This window comes from Dermochelys coriacea, chromosome 1, assembly GCF_009764565.3.
Source record: "Dermochelys coriacea isolate rDerCor1 chromosome 1, rDerCor1.pri.v4, whole genome shotgun sequence".
In the NCBI taxonomy this organism is placed as follows: Eukaryota; Metazoa; Chordata; order Testudines; family Dermochelyidae; genus Dermochelys; species Dermochelys coriacea.
The window spans coordinates 153,914,379-153,937,599 of NC_050068.2; the positions used below are offsets into that span (position 1 = coordinate 153,914,379).

General features: G+C 40.5%; 1 protein-coding gene across 18 annotated transcripts in view; it reads right to left on the minus strand.

The window, feature by feature from the left end:
* CASK (calcium/calmodulin dependent serine protein kinase) overlaps positions 1-23,221 on the minus strand; it is a 407,176-nt gene that overhangs the window by 124,085 nt on the left and 259,870 nt on the right. For 17 of the 18 annotated variants that reach the window (XM_038393382.2, XM_038393424.2, XM_038393399.2 and 14 more), the window contains 4 exons: positions 15,465-15,640; positions 13,699-13,821; positions 11,321-11,404; positions 4,487-4,586 (listed from right to left, as the gene is read on the minus strand). In XM_038393382.2, coding sequence (XP_038249310.1) covers positions 4,487-4,586; positions 11,321-11,404; positions 13,699-13,821; positions 15,465-15,640 — 483 coding nt within the window. The remainder of the gene's footprint in view (positions 1-4,486; positions 4,587-11,320; positions 11,405-13,698; positions 13,822-15,464; positions 15,641-23,221) is intronic. The other variant, XM_043506020.1, reaches the window with a different exon arrangement.

A 23,221-nucleotide genomic window follows, 5' to 3' on the forward strand; every position in this document is an offset into this window, starting at 1 on the left:
AATGAAAAAGTTAGAGCTGACATTGTTATCTTTATGGGCTTTTCTATTTATTGGCTAAACACATGGGCTTACAGTGGGGCGTAAACCTTGAAATTTTGAATTCAAGTAAAAAACTTAAGTATCCATCAGCAGCAAAATCTCTTTCCAGTTCAGCTTCCAGAGCTAACACCAGTTCAAGCAATTCCCTGACCTTTCTATGGTCTGCTGCCCAGTAGATGACCGAGGAAGTTGACTTAGCAGAAATGAACTGCTTCTTATTGTAGCAACATCATGTAAAAAGAAAAACAAGGTTTTAATGTTTGTTAGTGCAAGGGTCTTTTATTTTTGGAAGACTGACTCTCACATAACATCTTGAAGGTGCTAAGTATTAGAAATATATGTGTTCCTTAACTTTGAATAAGAAACAGTCATAAAATGTCTAATTTTAGAAGCTTGCTTTATTTCTAGTAGGAGTTACTGAATGTAAATATTCACTGTTAAGGAGGCATTTTAATTTAACATGTATCCCAGAAAAATCTGTAAAGCCACTATTTTATTATTCTCCTTCAAATTTGTCAAGACTCACTTCTGCAATTTTACCTACAGAACACTGTCAGTTGATAACAGCTAGGCAAGTAGCAAGCTGCAGATAACCTACAAAGTTGCATAATTTTTGTATTGTTGTCTCATCCTCTCTCTTCTGCACCTCCTTCCTGTATGTTTGGTTCATCCACCTGTGGCATCTGGTCATTAGAGGAGACATGCTGATGAAGGAGGGAACAAGTCATCCCAAACAGGACAGGACATTAGGGAAATGATTATATATTGACCAGTGGGCTGGCTGGACCAAGACCCACTGCAATGTCCAGTGAGCAGGAAAGAAAGGGAGATTTAAAGTGGGGGGAAATAAACCATATAAAACTAGTAGTGTCTCCCTTTTCATTTCTATTTGATTCACTTGTATGTTTTGCCATTGATCACTGGACAGCACCCAGTGTAATCTGGCATCTACTGGAGAATTGCCTATTTGCTGAATACAGTGCCTTAAACTCTAAGGCTGTTACTCTATCAGTATGGGGTGGAGGTTCAAAGTGCCCCCATACCTTTGTAGTAGGGCCCACCTTCACGGAGGGGAGAGCAATGTAACAGATTGACGTGGATGAAGCATGGAGCTGAAATAGGGTAACCAACTTTTCAAAAGGCAAAAGTGGGACACATGTAGGGGCCCTGCTCCCTGGCTCCACCTCTTCCCCCTGAGGCTGCCTCCTGGCCAGGCCAGATGCCAGAGCCAGAGCTCCCCAGGTTACTATGGGGAGCCCCAGACCCTCCACCTGCTCTGGGTGGGGTGCCGGGGTACCTGAGAGCACCCTTGTCTCCACTTCCCCGGGCAGATGGAGGGACAGGAGCTCCCTATAGTGACCCAGTCTCCCCAGGCAGCTCTTACTACTGCCCTCCCCCACCGGCCCCTTCCGGCGGAAGAGGCTGGCACTGATCCTAAGCTTTGGGCAGGCGTGGAGTGGTGCCACAGGGAATCCAGGACAAATGCTGTCCCGGAATCATTCAGCCTACTCCATCATTTATTTTTGACGACAAATTTCTCAAATCATGGGATTTTATCAAACAGCTAAACAAACAGGAAAATGGCATTTTAAATACTAAATCTTCAACTTGGAGTTTCTTATCTGAAATCTCATCATTGCAAAATGCAAAAGGCATAACCACTTAGGCGGGAATTACAGAGGAGTCCAAGGGAGTTAGATGTCCACTTCCCACTGAAATTCAATGGAAGGTGGGTGCTGTCATAGAGAAGCTCTGCCTTGAACACCTTCATGATACACGACAGACATGCCTGTTCAGTTTCCCTCCTTCAGAGTGCCCAGAAGTAGTTCAACTAATTGTGGGCTTCATTTATTGCAAGAACCCCATACATATAACAAAACAAAAGTCCCACAACCATAGACCAGATTCCCCCTATCATAGTCCAGAGAGTACATGCAACATACTGCCCCAGCATCTCTCACCAGGTCCTGGCTCTTCAGCACAGTCCTCTCTTGTCTTTGTACCAGGACAGCCTCCCCAGCATTTCCAACTGGAATGCAATCTTGCTGTTCACAGCAGAAACCCCACAGCCTCTCTACTGAAAGCATCCTTGCTAGGGGAGCATCCCTTACTCCCCAAAGGCCCTCTCAGTTCCTTTGGGTCCAGCTCTTGGACACCGGAGATGTCAGTGGGTAAAAGCTCCCCCACTGCTCCCATGCCTTCAGAACTCTCCAGCCCTCAGCTCCAGCCCTCCAGGTTTGAGCTGGCAGGCAACTCCCTCTGCTTCTCCTGCCTTCATCCCTAGCTCTCTGGCTTGCGGATGACAGTCAGCAAATCAATCTTTGCAGCTCTCCTGTCTTCAAGTCTTCTCCCAGGAACCATTTTCTACTTCTTTTTGGGACTCTTCCAATCCCCTGGTCTCAGGCAACTCTCACCTGCCCCTGACTAACCCAGTCTGCTCATCAGATTGCTCACACCCTCTTAAAATATGAGCACCTGTTTTGGCTTTGGGGAGCACTTGCTTTAGCTTTTTTGGCTTTTACTCCATTTACTGGGGCTAGCCAACCTGTGACAGGTGCTTAATTCCTTTAGGATCTTTTGAAAAATCCCATCGTTAAGAACTGATGTAGTCTTTACAAGCAGGTTTCAAACATTTGACAACACAGCAAATATGTAATTAAAGTGCCTTTTTGAGGGGGGAGAGGGAGATCAAGTTCTTTATCCGGCTTAGTTATTTCAGAAAGCTGAAAGTTGCACTATGGTTCTTTTCCACAAAGCTTCGGGATGTTTATTCTAAATTAATTATCTAAGTGAGGAGCTCTCTGAACTAAACAATTTAAATTAGTCAATCAGGCATCAATAAAAATATCCCTTGGGAGCAGTTTCTCAACCTTTGGGTTGCAACCTCCAAGGAGATCAACAACTGTTGTCCTGGAGCAGGAGCCTGTTCCAGCTTCCTCCTAGAGGAACTCAAACCATTGCATCAGTTCCTCAAGAAATTAATAAGAGGTTCCAAAGAATCCAGCACAAAAGGGCTGAGAGCACATACGTAAATATCTGGATACATGGTTCATGGAAGAAAAAAGTTGAGAACCTGTGCTTGTGACAGTATCTGCAACCTCAAACCCAAATGAGGAAGAGAGACATCCTGTTGATGTAAGCCTGAAGCTGAAATGAGGAACCTTACTATTCCTGTAACAGAAAAATTGTAGACATGTATGTGCCCTACTTCTGTGACTATGACTGAGGAAGCAGAAGGAAACAAAAAGTACCTTTTGAAACACTGCAAATAATCCTAATTGATGTCCCATCAAACACAATTTGAGGACTTCAATAGCTCAGACATAGGTGAGAGGTTTTTCGCAGGAGTGGGTGGGTGAGATTCTGTGGCCTGCGTTGTGCAGGAGGTCGGACTAGATGATCAGAATGGTCCCTTCTGACCTTAGTATCTATGAATCTCTCTGTAAAATGATACATCAGATCCCCTTCTGTACAATGCATAAAATGTTCAAATCTGAGTGCCTAGAGTTAGGTGCCCATGTCCATATTTAGGCATCTAAATGAGTGGTGTGAAGTTCCTATTGACTTCACTGAAAGTTGTGAGTGTTAAAAACATCTGACAATCAACCTTTTTATTTGGGCACCTATATTTGAATATTTCAACTTTATGTAAATAAAATGTAAAAAATTTACTTTTCCACTATTTTTTCTCTGCCATACTTAACATTTGCAAGCCCCCTCTACCTCCTTCCTTATAGAAATATTAGGAGAGGGAATGAGAACTCACCCTTCCCCACCAATCCAAAACACATAATTAAATCCGAGACATTTTCTAGTATACTAAGCTTTCAGGCGGTCACATTGACACATGCTGCAACATTTGAATTACAACCATTGTTTATTTGTTAAGAAAACTTGTTTAGATGGTAATTTACAAAAAGCAGAAGTAATTCTATTGGTCTCATGTTTTCTAAAAGCATATTTATACAAAACCTACATTCTGGAACACCTTTGACATGTCAATGACCCTCTAAGAGGAGATTTAAAAAAAATAAAATAAAAAAATCCAGTTCCAGAAAAGGAGACCAACAAGCTCTTAACTATACAAAGATACACAATGAAAAACATTCGCAGGAAGAAGAATCCCACTAAGGGTACAGGGCACAATTTGAAAAAGGTCTCAGACTCAAGTAAAGTGAACAGATAGATATGATGTTATGCCAGTCTTTGTAATGAAACACTGTCAGGTTGAATAAAAATCCAGGAGGATCTATATCACTCTGAAGAAGCATTCTCTGGACACTCCCTTGTAGAACCATGATAAATGAATAGTAGTGAAATGCTCACACAAACTCTAATGTACATATTGTTCTATGACACTATGGGAAATCAGCAAACAATATGGGACTAAAGCCAGTAAAGATTTAAAATTCAATATGAAAGGTAAATATGCTTTCAGTGAAATTACCTGAGGAGGTAGGGTCTTCAGAGAAGTCTGGCAGCTCTTCAGGGGGGTCCCCATAGAAGGAATTGAATTTGTGGCTTGATACTGCTGCTAGTACTGCCCCCTGGATAAACAAGACAAGGTCTCAGTCATAAGCAGTAGGTCAACAAAACATGTTTCCAAACACTGTGGATCAGTCAAGACTGAAGGCCCCAAGCCCTCCCAGACTATTCTTCTGGTTGGAGTTATGAGAGAGATTTCATGCACTCCATCAATGACCTGACTGCTGCAGTGAAAAAAAATCTCACAGCACAGCCAGCCATGCACCATTCCAAAGTATTGGATATGGCAACCTGCCTCTCTGTGATGGATATGGTGAAAGTGCAGCATTTATTTTTAAATTATTGGGCTGCTGCTGCTTCCCCATATTCTTCAGAGTAATGAAGAGTAGCGGAGAAAAAGACAAGATGCCCCAAAGCACAGCTTTCACTAGTGCACGAGTAGAGAACAATGGAAACCAAAGCCCCCGATGTAACAGGCACTGCAAGGCTCAAAGCCCTAACTGACAAAGATAATGTCATCCTCCAATGGAGCTCGTTTCTTTTTTTCTTTTTTTTTTTTTTTAAGAGCCTGAATGGACAAATCTAGTCTTGAAGTATCAGAAGAGAAGAAAGGATGTTCAAAAAACAATACACTGGATGAGTTGATGAGGAAAGCAGGCAAGCCTGCTGGCAAGGCAATGATAGTCGCCCCCAGGAACTCATTCACTTTACATGGGCAAAAAGAAACTGGCAGCTAGAGCATTAAGAGTCAACTATATTCCACTACAGAAGCTGGCATGAAATACAGGTTTAGAACTTTGAGAAGTTTCTGCCTTCGTCATAAGCAGGAAAACAAACCTCAAGAGTAGGCTCTTTCACAACTGTATCCTTGGAATGTGTTAAATGCTCTCTATGAGTTTCATCTAATTCACCCCACACAATCAATAGTTATTTGGGTATGCTGCTGTCTAGCAATGGAGAAGCTTTTTTCAGCCAACCCTACTTTTAATCTACAAATTAGCAGGCAAGGAGTGTAGTCTAGCATACAGTGGCCTGCATCATTCCTTCTGATACTACATATGTTTTCTTCACCAGGAAAAATTTTTTCCTGACACTGACTAGCCTCTTCCCACAAACCTTAAAAAAGCTTATCACTTAAGTATTTTGGGACATTATACATAAATACTGTACATACTGGCCTTAAAATAACACTCAGAACCAGAGAGAATGAGCTATGAAGATGATGATGATAAAGTATCCCTTGTTTATTTTCTACTCCCTAAAATGTCTTGCCATGTTTAGACTGAAATAAATTAGGCACCTTACTGTCTTATTTGGAAAAAGAAAACACTTAAGAATTTTTGGATTGCTCCACTCAAATCACGTGGTAGGTAATCTATTACTGATGTGTCACTGAGGTTACCAGTATGTTTCTTAATTATGTGAGATCTCTCTCTCTCTTTCTCTCTCACACACACACCCACCCACCCACAAATAATAATTTCAGAAAACAAATTACTTTAATACAATTGTGGTCCAGATATATGTAGTTTACTGCTTAAAGTAGCAGTCATATTTGAATTTATGGGCATTTATTTTTTGGACTCCTCACACTACTTTGAAACGCTGGTACATATGAGATAAAAGTCAGGCTTTTAAAATAGGTTAACCTCATGATGTGGACAATGTTAACAATTATTAATATCAAGGGATGATCAATGAAGAATCAATAAAACATATTATTAACATATAACATAGAACTGTGAAGATGTATACTACGAGAAAGAGAAAAGGGATGTGTTGCTGCTTCTTTTGCCTTTTTGGTTTGCAACTGTGATTCACAGGTATTGCTCAAGAGAGCAAAGCCAGCTGACAGTTTTCTTAAATTGGTGACATTCTGCATTATGCCTTTAGAAACCTTCCAACAGTTTAAGAAAACATTAGACCTTTTATGTAGTTATTACTTGAAATATTACTGATAAAATATTGCTTCATCTAAGACAGCTATAGTGGGAAATTTAAAAACAATTTCAAATGCATTAAGCAGGAAACCTGTGGTTTGTAGTTCTGTATGTTTATGAAAGTTAAAGATCTGATCCTTAACTAAATCAAGGAAGAAGGGCAAAGCTTGACTTTGGAAATGAGAAACATTAGTTTACCCTATTTATTTTTGGAACATCCATTGTGTCAAATGAGAATTGCAATATTGTTGGACTTCAGCTTTAAAATGCCAAAAGGTAACATTCAAGATTCACAGACAGCAAAGACAGCATTTTTGTTTAGAGCAGATCTCATGCAGTAACAAGTATGAAAATAGCTGTCTTCTCAAAACCACATTGAGACCACAGTTTTTCACGTAATGTCAAGTGATTTTAATGAAGGACTAATTTTTGTTTTAAGTTATGTTTTTAGTGTCTAACTGGTTTCAAGTGATGCTAAATGACCCTGATCAACTAGCCTCTGATATAAAAAAAAAATCCCAGAAGCTCTCTCAGAATGCAGAAGATATTTAATTTATGCAATGAAGCCTAAAACTGTACAATCTAAACTTGTAAATATCTAAAATTTTCCCAGAATAAGGGCCAGATACTGCCTTTAAAGTACAGGGCTGTGCAGAGGAAAGAGCTGAACTCAGCATCCCAGATAGGGCTCTGAGCAGTGGCACTGTGCCTCAGGGAGCAATCTGGTGCATTAGGTGAAATTTGCTGCTCTTTTACCTATTAAGAGACTGTAGTGTACATTCCTCTGAGGCTAGTCAGCTGTAGTGATATCTACTTCCATTTTGAGTGGCTTGCAGGATATAAAAGGGAGAAGTCTCTGTGCTCAGGAGAGCTTAGGGCTTGCAACTGTGACTGGTGTCTGCATGGGGGAAAGGGAAGGTTTTTTGAAGCTTCCATACCTTCTTGTGCATCTGCACATAGCCAGCCACAGTACGACCCTATGTATAAAACATAAACTAGGTGAAGGGAATTTGGCAGCTTTTCTATTCAGGTAAGACAGGTAAATGCTTGGGAGTATATACAGATTTGAAACAATTATACCAGAACAATTTTATTTGAAATAAGTATAGAGAAAGAGACATAAGGAATAAATTCCTGAGCTCTTTAGTTGGCAAGGTAGTTCTGATAAAAATGATAATTCTAAGATGCAAAAATGCTCTATATGTTTGTGAGTCTCCCATAATGTCCCCAATAGTCTGGGCAAAGATCAAATACCATGGTATATAAACCAGTATATAAGGAAAAAATAACCGGGATAGACAGTGGTATTAAGCCACATCAACGATGGTATGGAAAAGCGCCACCCTAATACAGATCTCCCAAATGCATCAAGTTGAGACAGGTACAGTGGCTCTGTGAGCACAGGGTAAACAAAGCAGCTGCTATCATAGAATCTTTTCTCCTTACTCTGTTTGGGCAGGCTAGCACCTCTATACATGGCAACCTGAAGCATTCTTTATATTGAGCACAAGGATTGCCACTGTGCTTCCCTGAGCAGGGGTGCAGGGAGTGGGAAAGAAAGCTCTGAATTCTCTCACTTGTGCAGGGTTGGGCATGATCTGGTCCCTAGAGAGAAAATTAACACTTTAATGGATCAATACAAGGAAGATATTAAAAAACTGGGACAGTTGTACTAACTCCTTGAATTCTGAAACAAGCAGTGGTTCCAATGATTGTTTCTGGTTACAAAGGTTACAGTACATTATATGGTAATCAAATAACTGTAAAATTAACATTTTCCGTTAGGAGATGTGCTTCAATTCTGGCAAAATTCAGAAAACAACACTGGAATCTCTCTGGTATTTGACTCAGATGTATCAATATGAAAATATGATAATCTTAGACCCCTTGGTAGTTGTTATGTGAGGAATTTCAAAGTTAGAAAAAATAATGAAATACTAACAGTATCTGATCCAGTGTTAAAAGGACAATTTGTTGTTTGCTCATTCCAGGAAAATAGGGTCTAACGTACAAGTTTTATAGTGTTTCATGTGTGGGGTGCATTGCAATGAACAATTAGTACTTTCAGAACACCTCCTGAAAAACAATAGCATGGATAAAGTAAATGGCAGTGAAAAGGTTGGTATAGTATAATATGGTATTGAATGTATATAAACACAAGATGCTAAGAGTGGAGAATTGCCTATAAAGTAAAGATTGAAGCTTATGTGTAGACCAGAAAAATAGATTGTTTAAAAAGATGTTAGCTAAAATGCTTTAACTAATGCAATTTTAAATAGGACTTTGTACCTCATGTAGGCAAGCTGTGTTTAATAACGTGTTATCTGATCATAGTTAAATGTAGGGGGAAGCTGTTAACTTGTTCAGAAGCATGAGGATTATTCCAATCCTACATGCTAGACATGGTTAGAATTATGCAAAACTTCCATTAGGCAACTAGTTAAAATTAATCTGATTTTGCATTTTACAAACCCTACAATTGGCACAGATTTTCCAAAAGGGTGCCCGAATCTTTTGATGAACCTAGGACAAGTTTCAGGTAAAACCCCACCAGAGAGGCAATGGACTTATGATTCTGAGTGGAAACTACACAATGTTTCAGCTGGATCTCAACATTCTTTTCCCTATACTCCTCTACCCCGATATAACGTGGTCCTTGGGAGCCAAAAAATCTTACCGTGTTATAGGTGAAACCACGTTGTATCGAACTTGCTTTGGCCTCGAGCATTTCCATTATTAATACAATATTTGACAAAAGAAGTTTTATTCTTGGAGTTGTTTTAGACAGGGTGCATCTGATGTTGTCCTTCACATCAAGCCTGGGGTTGGGGCTCGCACCCGCAAGTCCCTGTCGGGGTTGGGGCTCGCAGCCCAATGCAGGGGTCGGGACTCACAGCCTAGCACTGGGGTCAGGGCTTGCAGCCATGAGTCCCTGTTGGGTTCGGGGCTCACAGCCCGGCACCGGGGTTGGGGCTTGCAGCCATTGAGTCCCTGTTGGATTCGGGGCTCACAGCCCGGCACCGGGGTCGGGGCTTGCAGCTGCACTTCCCTGTTGGGGTCGGGGCTCACAACCCAGCACAGGGGTTGGGGTCGGGACTCATAGATGCATGCCGAGGTCGGGGCTTGTAGCCCCACAGCTCCACACAGGGGTCAGGGCTCGCAGCCATGTGTCGTGGTCGGGGCTCACAGCCTGGCACAAGAGTCAGGGCTCGCAACTTGCAGCCGCGCGCTGGGGTCAGGGCTTGCGACCCCCCACATAACCAGGTCGCTACCCCCAGTTTGAGAACGAATTTTGAAGACGAGACAGAAAACCATTTTTGCACTAGCGCATTATATCCGAAGTAGTGTTATATCGGATTGTGTTACAGCGGGATAGAGGTGTAGTTGGAAACTGCTCCTATATATAACTAAAGGCTGAGGGAACATTCTTAAGAATATCCCTTTGCAAAGAGCTATAACCTACCCCTAGAAAAGCAAATACAATCATAATTGTCCTTTATGAACAACTTATGGTGGCCCTCCATATTTGATGACTGTTGAAGCCAGTGGAATGTTTATCCTTTGTTGACATAACTGATTACAAAAAACAGAACAACATAGATGAAACTAAGCACTAGGAATTAAATTATGCTGTGGCACAGGAGTGACTCAAAAATGTACAAACTGGCTATTCTCTAAAGAAGCAAAAACAGGCCACAAGAATATTTTTCACATTTTAGAAATTATATTTAGAATCTGTTAGGAAAAAAAACAGTAGTCTCCCTCCCACCCAGTCACAAAAAAGACACACTTTCTCCAATTGCAAAGAATAAAGAACAGATGGTTGCAGATTCTGGCTCAGTAAATAAGTACTCCACCCCAAATCCTTATAGTCACAACCTCAAAGGATGTATTCTAGAAATGTCTGCAGTATGCTAGTCTGGTGCCAAGTGCATGCACCATAGGAACAGCAATTATAGTGGGGATCTAATACAGACAGCAGTATTAGGGGCGATGGAGGGGGAATGTTGCGAGGCTATCATAACCATACAGAGTGGAAACAATGCAACCTTCTAGCAGTGATCACCTGTGAAAAGAATACTTTTGTAAAGAAACCCTATTTCTGCAGCTTGAGATATTTGCCTCGTATTTCAACTGTAGTGCATTTGGTTTGAGTTTGTCCCAAAATCTCATTTAGGTCAATGCATGACAAGACAATCTAAATAAGACATCTTATAGTCAAGATAATTAATCAATGATCATTAGACTAATTAAGATTCCTGACCTCATAATTCTAGATATTTCAGACTAAAAAACACTCAATGAAACCAAAAGACTAAATGGAGGGGACGAGTGTCTGCAGCATGACACAGCAGCAAACTAATCCATTCTACGTATTTATTTCAACTTTAAATCTTTAATATTTAAAAAAAATACATAGAACTCTTGACTCGTATTAAAAGTCTACATGGCTTGTCTATATGGTGCAGAAATGCACACCAGAAGGGTGTAAATAGTATAACACTCTAAAGTGTGGTGCTCTAACTGCCCTATGTGGATCCCACTGATGTGCTCTAAAAGGTTCCTAGTGTACGTGTTTGGGACTATATCAACATGCACTAGGTACCTTGTAGACCATGTCAGCAGGGTCTAAGGGGCAGTTAGAGCGCAACACTTTAGAGTACTCTACTATTTATACCTTCCTGGTGTGCCCTGTCACAGCATATAAACAAGCCCTATGACACTTAATAACAAAGTTCTTTCACATAGAATTAGGTACTAGATTTCTTTTCTAATATTTTCAAAATTCCAAAAGAAAACCATACAAAATTTAAGGTAATGCAATTATATCTGTCTTAATGTCAGGTTCCTTTTACCTTTAGTTTCCTTCTTGCATTGAATTTTCTCAGTTGCTCTACTGTTTCTGGAAGATGAATCTTGTATGCATAGCGATCCCTCTCCTACAATAATAAAAAAATATTCAAACTTTGCTCTGACAAAAAACATTAAAAATTGGCCAAGATATGCATTAGATACTAAACTATCACACAGCAAGTTAGGATTTGATTACATTGATGTAAACCAGGGGTCGGCAACCTTCGGCATGGGGCCCCATCAGGGTAATCCGCTAGCGGGCTGCAAGACATTTTGTTTACATTGACTGTTCGCAGGCACAGCCCCCCGCAGCTCCCAGGGGCTGCGGTTCGCCATTCCTGGCCAATGGGAGCTGCGGGGGGCCCGTGCCTGCGAATGATCAACGTAGATAAAATGTCTCACGGCCTGCCAGCGGATTACCCTGATGGGCCACGTGTCAAAGGTTGCCAACCCCGGAAATTAAGGAAATTTCTTATAGAAATCAAGATGATTGGATTCCAGAATGGGAGAAAGGCAGGTGTTGTGTTGTCACTTCCTGTGGCTGAAATCTATTGTCAATTGGTAGAATATTAATGGAACAGATTCTGTAAATTGCTGGGTAAGAGTTTTTCCTAAATTGGCAAATTACAAAAGAATTCAGGTTAAATAACATGGAACCCCCAATGTGAGCTGCTTCACTTAAGCTGGATTTTTACTTCCTGTACTTAGTAAAGTTTTGACAGCAACAAAAAGAAAACACACAATATGAAAAAAAATTATGCAATCTATTCAATACCAGAGATTATAACTCCTAAAAGGCAGAGTCTTAAAAAAACATATCTGATGCAAAGTCAGAAATAATGCAATTATTGCAGGTATGTTTGCTGCTCCCCCTTCTTGTTAACAACATTCTTAAACACATAACACAATTTGAATACTTGAGCATCTCGGCAATTTAAAGCCATTTAACTGTATGTATTACTGAAAGGAGTGGAGAGACAATCTTATTGATCTCTTTCAGTTTTAAGATTAATTGGTTAAAATTTTAGTACACTAAAGTAGCTTTAAGATGTTGGTCATTTCAACATTTAAATACACAAATAATTATGATATCAGTATTAACTGATCATATTTAGAATGGCTTGTGTAACTGCAGACTCCTTTCTTCATTACTATTAAGTTATCAAAGAATATTTGACTATATCACCATACAATATTACACTTCAGCTTTAATATAAGGAAAACAGATGTAGTGGCTCTGTAAAACATTTATATTAATTAAAAAATACACTCTGGAGAGCCATATGATAGACAGCATCATCTACCACAAATGACATTCACTATCACATTCATACTAATAATCTGTGTATACCGCATGCTGCCAATGACTCATGGCTGTTATGTGATTAATGTAATTTTGACTCAGGAAAGGAAGGCTGAGTTTAGCTTAGTAAGACAGATATATGAGAAGACTGAATTAGGGAATGCCAATAGCCACTTCAGGATTATGCTTGGAAGTATCTATTACAAACGCAATTTTGTCTCTTCTTGCCTGCCCAAGCCTCTCACCTGACTTTAAGTTCACAAAATAAAGTTAGATCAGCCTCAAAATGTGCAGGTAGGGCCAAGGTTACATTTTTCTGCAAAATTTGCAGGGATTTGGACAATTAAGCTCTTCAGCTATGACACCCTAACGACAGAGGCATTCACTACAGTTCAAAAAGTCTAACTTTCCTTTGGCCACAGTACAGAAAACAAAACGCAAAATAGAAAGCAAGAGAAAAATAAAACTTTGTTAACCAGATTCTAGCTAGTATCAATGCCCAGAACCAAAAATTTAACTTCTGAATGCGGAATACTGCTACGGACCTCCAGCTCTAGTGAGTTTAGCACAGGATATCCTAGGGACCGCTGGAGAGCTCTGCTTACATTCTCCCCAAGCTCCCACCTTTCTTTGTAGAGATAGGCTTCAAAATGTAACTCCTATCACTAGCAAGGGTTCTCAGTGGAAAAATATTTATTTTCATACCAGAAGGCTGATAAAAGCAGCTGCTGAGCCTTCTCAGGTCACCTGCAGGGGAAGGAGGAAGAGATGGAAGATAAAGCTTCTAAAATTCACATAGAATTCTACCATCTGGACTCCAGGAGGGCCACAGGAAGAGGTGGGAATGCTCCCCAAATCATCTTCCACACAGCACTACTCTACATCCTACAGTCCTCTTGAGGCACATATGGGGGCTCAATCCTGCAAGGTGTCGAGCACTCAGGCCCCAATCCAGTAAAGCACTTAAGCACATCTAAATGTTTCTGCAAGTTGATGGCTAATTTGGAGAGCAAAAAATCAACTCCATGTTTTTAAGGATATGAACTTTTGAGATGTTATGTTGTTAGCTTTATTTACCTTCAGCCAAGGATGATTCAGTGCCTCATAAACGGTTATCCTTTCAGCTGGGTCCAGCATAAGCATGCGACGTACCAGATCTTTGGCACTTTCAGAGATATGGCTCCACTGCCTGGGATTCATCTGATTGTAAGTGAAGAAAAAAATTAAAGCAAGTGACAGAGTACAACATTACAGGATACAGTTATTCTGTACAATGAGCAACTAAGGTATAAGGTTACGTGACATTGGTACTACTGTCAATATTTTATTACTATGAACGTACACATAAGACTTGTGCACCATTTAAAAACTAAAACATTACATACAGTGCTCGATGATTATAAAACTGGTAATACGGTACCCATTTTTCCACCTACTTTTTTGAATGTAATGTTCCCTACAGATCAAATTCACCCTTCCCTGCACAAAGCAAAAGTAATCAGGCTTTGTCGGTGGAAATGAAATGGATGAAAGGACAAGTTTATGAGCTGCAGTGCAGCCACTCTACACCACAGTGAAGTGTTGAGCTGCTGGATCTGAATAAGAGGGTTCCATGACCCCTCCCACACTGTGGTTCTTAGGAATGCAGAGGACTTTGTGGACAACTGCTCCTTCCACAAGGCCAGTGTAAGGTTTAAAGGTTTCAGGAGACCTTTCGCTATTTCTTGCAAGGGTAGAATTTAATTCAGAATTGAGAGCACATATGATATGGAAATCATTGAGACAAACAAATGTACACTTCGATGCCACTTTTAAGAGTCAGTTTCACAGTAGAACCATACTAAGCAAGCAACAACATATAATGTGATGTATGGTATAATCACACATTTCAAGTGTGACCAGCTTTGTGCCTTCAGCTGTTCAAGAAGAGAGGATTACCAATATAGGCACACTCAATTAAGCATCTTACTGTTGTTGTAAAGCATTTTTTCCCTGAGGCTCCCAGCTGCAGAGTAGACATATCCTGGTCAATTAATACAAAGAATACTACATATTATAGGACCATCAAGCTTTAGCAAGATTTTGGGCAATATTCTTATCACCTTGCTAATGTACTAAAGGTGTGATTTTGATGTATGCAAAGAAGAAATGAAATGAAATGAAAGGGCTTTAGCGCCTTCCTCATAATGACTCCATGATTTTGGAAAGTGTTATGAAACAGGTTTGTCCTCATACACTGTAGTTTGTTATCAATTACCAGGAGCTCCCTTAGTAAGTAATCAGTTCTTTCATAGCTTACTATACAGTGTAATATGCAAAAGTATAATACCATTTGTACACTAAGATAACCACAAATATTTTAACTAAATTCATGAGTTCATTCTTTAGCTATCACATTTTGCATTTAGAACTACAAACAAATGTGAGAAATTCTATAAAATGGAGAAATACATATAAGAGTTTATGTATATATCAGTCATACAGATAACACAGAACATATAGTACATACTGAAGCCCTAACCACAAAAACACATATGCATGTATGTAGTCTCCCTGAACTCACTGTAAGATCAGGGTCCAATTTGATGTTACTTTAGCTGATTAATCTAGATAAATGATATGGTAATCTAAATGGCAGAGACCGTTAAACACATACACCATGGAAAAATGGATCAATAATAATATAATTATCTCTATTTGCACATAGAGAGCTGTTTGTCTTGTGGAATTTTGCAAATTTCAGTCAGGCTAATTAGCAGCCAAAATATAGAAAGCAACTTCCAGAAATGTTTACAGCAGTGTTTTACCTCAGTGAAAAAGTAATCATGAACACTGTCATTTACCTTATATTTTCCTTTAATAATGCCTTCAAATAATCTTTCCTTGGTTCCATAAAAAGGCAAACAACCACTTAGTAGAATAAAAAGGATCACTCCACAACCCCAAACATCTACAGGCTTCCCATAGGGTTCTCTTTTTACTACTTCTGGGGCCATAAAATGAGGTGTTCCTACACGTCCTAAATGGAAATACAAACAAAACTGAGTAAAGTGATGTGTTTCAAACATGAAAATAAAAGTGAATAGGAAAGAAATTAATCTGCATTAAACTGAAAAACAGTTTTCATGAAAAGTTTTATTCACGGATTAAACTTTTTTTAAAAGACAATATTTTCCTTTTCTATATTCAATATTTGTGAAATGTGTCAGGATGGAGTAGTCACTAATTTCTTCGCTCCCTGGTTTACCCATCAATAAATTGGGTAAAATATTTACCTACCTTCCAAAGATGTCATGCAATTAAAGGTTATTTAAAAAAGCTCTGAGATCCTTGGGTGAAATGTGCTGTATAACAAGTATTGGCAGCCATGGAAAGCAAGACTCTCTATTTATCCACAGAACAGGTACAACGGAAGACTGTTCCCCCCTAAATTCTTGACCAACGTTTCTTAACTTTGATTTGAAGGAGTCACCTCTAGAGCTGAGATGGCTGTTCAGGCTCCATGTCCTTTTCGCTAAAGGGTATCAAACAGTGCCTAATGTTTTTATGGTGTGGACATTGTCCTTGAAGAATTATACTTACAACACAAACTCACATCAGATGCTAATGTTTTGGGGGCAGGTTTTGAACTAGTGATTAAACAGAGGACCATGAAAACAATTTTTATGATCAAGGGAGTAAAAATCTTTTTTCTTAGGATTACTTTTGCTCAATCACTAACGATGTGTTAAACTGAACAAATGTAATAAAATGCATTATATTGCCCTCTGTACATTCATCCCCAAATGGTCCCTGTTGCAAAGGAACTACAGAAGAACCGCAAACGTAATTTTCAAGGCAATAGGAGCTTTGTCTGTACTATATGAGCAGCCTTAGGACTTCACAGGCACTGATGGTAACATCTGGGGAAAATCACGAGTCTGGCTAACAGCTGCTACCGCTACCACTGGATCTATCATCATTTATGTGCCCAGACTTGACAATGGTAGTGCCCAAAAGCCTGAGTCAGGCCCATAGTGCTGGGTACTGAACAAACTCAGATGAAAAGATGCTCTCTGCCCTATAGGGATTACAACCTAAAGGACTCAACTGCTATCAACATTTAATGCTACCACTACTAAAAGTTGCCTTGAAGAAAGACTTCTGCTGGACTGCTGTTTCCTGGGCACCACAAGATGACAAAACACCAGGAATATGCTTTAACTTGGTTGTACAATTTTATAAAGTAACAAATCTGAGAACTATCTGGCAATAACTTGTCCAGTGCAGATCATCCTTCCTTTGTAATCCATCTATCTGGTGGTGGAGAGTTGCCCCTGCTCCATGTAATCTGGCACCAGAACCACTGGTGGGACTCCGCCACTCTCTCTTTGTATGAGGGCTAAGGGGTGGGGAAGAGGGAGTTGTTTCCTCAAAGTCTCAGATGTTAGGAACCCCAACCCATTCCCCACCTTCTATAAGTGCTGCCTTCTTATCCGTTTCCAATTCCGATTCATCAGGGAACCAGAGCCCCTACAGAATGATTACCTGCACTGGGCACGTGCCAATTTGTAATGAAATTAATTTTACAATCTAACCTATCCACCAGTCCCCAGGCTGCTGAGAAAAAGGTGAAAAAACCCACCTTGCCCAGGCCAATGTGGTACTGAGGGAAAAATTAATTTATGAACCCAAAAAGGAGACTAGTGCCCACAACAAAGCCCAGAAATCCAGAGTCCTACTCTAATCCCAATGGGAGGGAGAGGGAAAGCTTTACTCCTAGTGCAGACTGGTGTCTCAGGACAGGGTGAAAAGGCTTTTAAACCTTCCCTGAGGTGCCTGGGAGTGAATAGACTTATGCTGCACCCATCTGCCAAACCAATCAGCCACAGAATCCCGACCACAAGGAGGGGAGGGTTATGTGGAATCCTTCAAAGAGTCAAGGGTTTCCTTACTCTGATGTCCCAGACTAGAATCATAGACTTTAAGATCAGAAGGGATCATTATGATCGTCTAATCTGACCTCCAGCACAACGCAGGCCACGGAATCTCACCCAACAACTCCTGTAACAAACCCTTATCCCTAACTTATCTCTGAGGTACTGAAGTCCTCAAATCGCGATTTTAAGACTTCAAGGTGCAGAGAATCTTCCAGCAAGTGACCTGTGCCCCACGCTGCAGAGGAAGGCAAAAATCCCCCAGGGCCTCTGCCAATCTGCCCTGGAGGAAAATTCCTTCCCGACCCCAAATATCGCGATCAGCTAAACCCTGAGCGTGTGGGCAAGACTCACCAGCCAGACACCCAGGAAAGAATTCTCTGTAGTAACTCAGATCCCACCCCATCTAATGTCCCATCACAGGCCATTGGGCAGATCTACCGCTAGTAGACGAAGATCAATTAATTGCCAAAATTAGGCTATCCCATCATATCATCTCCTCCATAAACTTATCAAGCTTTGTCTTGAAGCCAGATATGTCTTTAGGCCTCACTGCTTCCCTTGGAAGGCTGTTCCAGAACTTCACTCCTCTGATGATTAGAAACTTTCATCTAATTTCAAGTTTAAACTTCCTGATGGCCAGTTTATATCCATTTGTTCTTGTGTCCACATTGGTACTGAGCTTAAATAATTCTTCTCCCTCCATGGTAATTATCCCTCTGATATATTTATAGATAGCATTATTATCTCCTCTCAGCCTTCTTTTAGTTAGGCTAAACAAGCCAAGCTCATTGAGTCTCTTTTCATAAGACAGGTTTTCCATTCCTCGGATCACCCTAGTTGCCCTTCTCTGTACCTGTTCCAGTTTGAATTCATTCTTCTTAAACATGGGAGACCAGAACTGTACACAATATTCCAGATGAGGTCTCACCAATGCCTTGTAAAACGGTACTAAACATCTCCTTATCTCTACTGGAAATACCTCGCCTGTTGCATCCCAACACTGCATTAGCTTTTTTCACAGCCATATCACATAGGCGGCTCATAGCCATCCTGTGATCAACCAATACTCCGAGGTCCTTCTCCTCCTCTATTACTTCCAAGTAATGCGTCCCCAGTTTATAACAGAAATTCTTGTTATTAATCCCTAAATGCATGACCTTGCACTTTTCACTATTAAATTTCATCCTATTACTATTACTCCAGTTTACAAGATCATCCACATCTTCCTCTATGATATCCCTGTCCTTCTCTATATTGGCAATACCTCCCAGCTTTGTGTCATCCACAAACTTTATTAGCACATTCCTGCTTTTTGTGCCAACGTCAGCAATAAAAAGATTAAATAAGATTGATCCCAAAACTGATCCCTGAGGAACTCTACGAGTAACCTCCTTCCAGTCTGACAGTTCACCTTCCAGTGTGACCCGCTGTAGTCTCCCCTTTAACCAGTTCCTTTTCCACCTTTTTATTTTCGTATTGACCCCCATCTTTTCCAATTTAGCTAATAATTCTCCATGTGGAACCGTATCAAATGCCTTACTGAAATCAAGGTAAATTAGATCCACTGCGTTCCCTTTGTCTAAAAAATCTTACCTTCTCAAAGAAGGAGATCAGATTGGTTTGCAATGATCTACCTTTTGTAAAGCCATGTTGTATTTTGTCCCAATTACCATTGACCTCAATGTCCTTAACTACTTTCTCCTTCAAAGTTTTTTTCCAAGACCTTGCATACTACAGACGTCAAACTAACAGGCCTGTAGTTACGCAGATTGTTTTTTTTTTACCTTTCTTAAAAATAGGAACTGTGTTAGCAATTCTCCAGTCATACGGTACAACCCCTGAGTTTACAGATTAATTAAAAATTCTTGCTAACGGGCTTGCAATTTCATGTGCCAGTTCCTTTAATATTCTTGGATGAAGATTATCCGGGCCCCCCGATTTAGTCCCATTAAGCTGTTAGAGTTTGGCTTCTATTTCGGATGTGGTAATATCTACCTCCATATCCTCATTCCCATTTGTCGTCCTACTATTATCCCTAAGCTCCTCATTAGCCTCATTAAATACTGAGGCAAAGTATTTGTTTAGATATTGGGCTATGCCTAGATTATCCTTAACCTCCACTCCATCCTCAGTGTTTAGCGGTCCCACTTCTTCTTTCTTTGTTTTCTTCTTATTTATATGGATATAGAACCTTTTACTATTGGTTTTAATTCCTTTTGCAAGGTCCAACTCTATATGGCTTTTGGCCTTTCTCACTTTATCCCTACATGTTCTGACCTCAGTAAGGTAGCTTTCCTTGCTAACCCCTCCCATCTTCCACTCCTTGTAGGCTTTCAGCGTTTTCTTAATCACCTCTTTGAGATGCTTGCTCATTCAGCTTGGTCGACAACTCCTGCCTATGAATTTTTTCCCCTTTCTTGGGATGCAAGCTTCTGATAGTTTCTGCAACATTGACTTGAAGTACTTCCAGGCTTCCTCTGCCTTTAGATCCACAAGTTTTTCAATCCAATCCACTTCCCTAACTAATTTCCTTAATTTTTTAAAGTTAGCCTTTTTGAAATAAAAAATCCTAGTCACAGATCTATTTTTTGTTTATTCTTCCATTTAGTTTGAACTGAATTAGCTCATGATCACTCAAACCAAGGTTGTCCCCTACAATCATTTCGTCTATGAGGTCCTCACTGCTCACCAAAACCAAATCTAAAATGGCATCCCCTCTTGTTGGTTCAGCAACTACTTGGTGAAGGAATCCATCATCTATCATATCCAGGAAAATCTGAGCCCTATTATTACTAGCACTTGTCCTCCAGTCTATATCTGGGAAGTTAAAGTCTCCCATGATCACACAATTCCCATTATTAGTATTTACTAATAGTATTTACTTCTTTAAAAGCATTAAAGAGGTCTCTCTCCATACCCACATCGGATCCCGGCGGTCTATAGCACACCCCAGGCACTATCCCAGGGCAGGCTCTAGTAGCTTTCTTCCCCAATGTGATTTTTGCCCACACAGACTCTGTCTTATCCATTCCATCACTTCTTATTTCTTTACAGTCTACCTCATCATTGATATACAATGCTACTCCACCATCTTTGCCTTTATTTCTGTCTTTTGTAAACAGCACATACCCTTCAATACCTGTATTCCAGCCATGACTACTATTCCACCATGTTTCTGTTATCCCTATAATATCTGGTTTCACTTCCTGCACCAGTAGCTCTAGTTTCTCCATTTTGTTACCTAGGCTCCTCACATCTTAATTTTTGCCATTTGGCTTTGCTCACGTTCTTTACCCAACTGGGCACAGACATTCTACTGCCAATATTACCTATTAGATTGGTATGTACACTGCCCTTCTGCCTTATATCCATTCTCCTACCCATGGCTGTATCCTTTCTTACTTTGTTTTCTTCCCTCTCAAAAAGAATAATTGGCGTGGAGATTACCTGGACATCTCCCAACCATCTCCCCCGAATTCTTAGTTTAAAGCTCTCTTGATCAGTTGCGCCACTCTCCATCCTAGAAGTCTATTTCACTCCTTATTCAGGTGAAGTCCATCCTGAGAGAACAGCCCTCTGTCCATGAATGCTTCCCAGTGGCCATACATCCCAAAGTCCTCCTTATAGCACCACTGCCTGAGCCATCTGTTGAGCATCATAATTTTGTCACACATTTTTGCCCTTCTCTAGGAACAGGCAGAATCCCACTGAAGATCACCTAAGCCTCGATTTCCTTTAGCGTCTTCCCCAGCCTGGCATAGTCTCCCTAGATACGTTCCAGCGAGAATCTAGCTGTATCATTTGTTCCCACATGAAGGATAATCAATGGATTCTTTCCCGCTCCCGTTAGGATCCTCTTCAGCCGCAGGTCCACATCCCATATCTTAGCAGCCAGCAGCCAGCACACCCTTCTGTTCTCTGGATCAGCTCTTGTTACAGACCTGTCTATTCTTCTCAGCAATGAGTCCCAAATCATGTACACCTCCCTTTTCCTGGCAATGGTGTGATTCTCCAGTCTATCCCCTGTTCCATCTGGCTGAAAGTCCTCTCGATTCTTATTGTCCCTTGCAATCCTCTGCAAAACTCAATTTTGTCTTCTTCCTGGTCTACTCCTCTCATGGTACTGCTCTGCTACCTACTCCAATAAAGGAGAACTAACGATTTAAAATGCCTTATTCAAAAATGTTAATTAACACTTAACTTTCAAACGCCTGAACAGCAAATGTAACTTTTCTTGTCTGCATAGTAAACACTGGCATTTTTAGCTGTTTGAATAATCAAAGGGGTGCTTTCCGTGCCTTCTTAGTTGCAAAGATTTGAATGGCTTCCTGTTGAAGGTCCACAGTCTGGGCCAGCTCATGCTCTATTGAGATGACTGCAAGGCTGACCAGCCTTTCCTGTCTTATTGTGGAGGGTAGATGTGTTTTTATTAACTTCAGCTTGGAGAAGCTGCGTTCCCCACTGGCAACTGTTACAGGAAGTGTTAGAAATATGCACACAGCAACAAAAGCATTTGGAAAGAGGGCGATCGTCTTATTTGTGCACATATATTCCAGAACAGCCTTTGGAGTTGATCCTGCTGAAATGCGTTTTGAAAGGGCTTTCAGTTCATCACCTAAATCACTCGCATCAATATTGCGCATGTCATCATGTGTCATCACTGTCTCTAGTGCCCTGCATTGCTGGTGTAGGTCTTCTTCAGGTATAGTGAAGAGTTTTGGAATATCCTACAACATCCCAAATATACTGCTGTGTTCCTTGAGCTGCATGAAAGGTTCTTCAACTGACTGTATTGCACAATCTAGCACCTGGTTAAAGAATTCAACTTTGAATTGTTGTTTGGGGTCTCTTATGGGATTATTCCGTGCCTCGTAATCAAAATGTCTTCTTCTTCAGTGACTCTTGTATTCTTGAATGGGTGGGAAAATAGCTTCAGTGTGAAGTTCCTCTGCCAATTCTGTGCACTCTTCAGAACATTTTGAAATCCCTCATCTGACCAGTAAGACTGTAGGTATGACTTTGCTTTGTCCAGTTGTTTCATTGCTCCAGATATATCAAAGTCAACACCTTGGAGTCTTTTGCTTACAACATTTATTCCAAACAGTATGTCATGCCACAACACTAAGCCACATAGAAATTTGAAGCTATGTATGCTTCTGATGATTCCATTTCCCTCTGCCACTGTTCTCCTACAACAGTTCCTGTCATAGCATTATCCTCCATAATGGCAACTATGGCATCATCTGTCTTCCCAATTTGGTGTTTGACAGGCTTTATCGCCTCCACTTGACTTTCCCATTGTGTGGCACTCAGTGGTTTCAGTGTCAGAGAGGATGTTCCCAGATGTTGCTTCAAAATTTGCCATCCATGAATTGATGCAAAGAAAAATGCATAGATGCTTACATTACATTACATTCAAAAATTCAGCAGCCTCACTAGAAGCTGATGCTGCATCACGGACCACCAAGTTCAATGAATGAGAACTGCATGGGACAAAAAAAGTTCCAGGGTTTAACTCTCGAATCTGTGTCTGCACTCCTCTGTTCTTTCCTCTCATGTTGGCACCATTATCGTAGCCTTGACCTCTCATGTCAGCTGTCACAATTCCCGTATCTTCCAGCTTTTTAAGAAGCACATTTGTCATACCAGCTCCTGTAGTATCATCAATGTCAATAAATTCT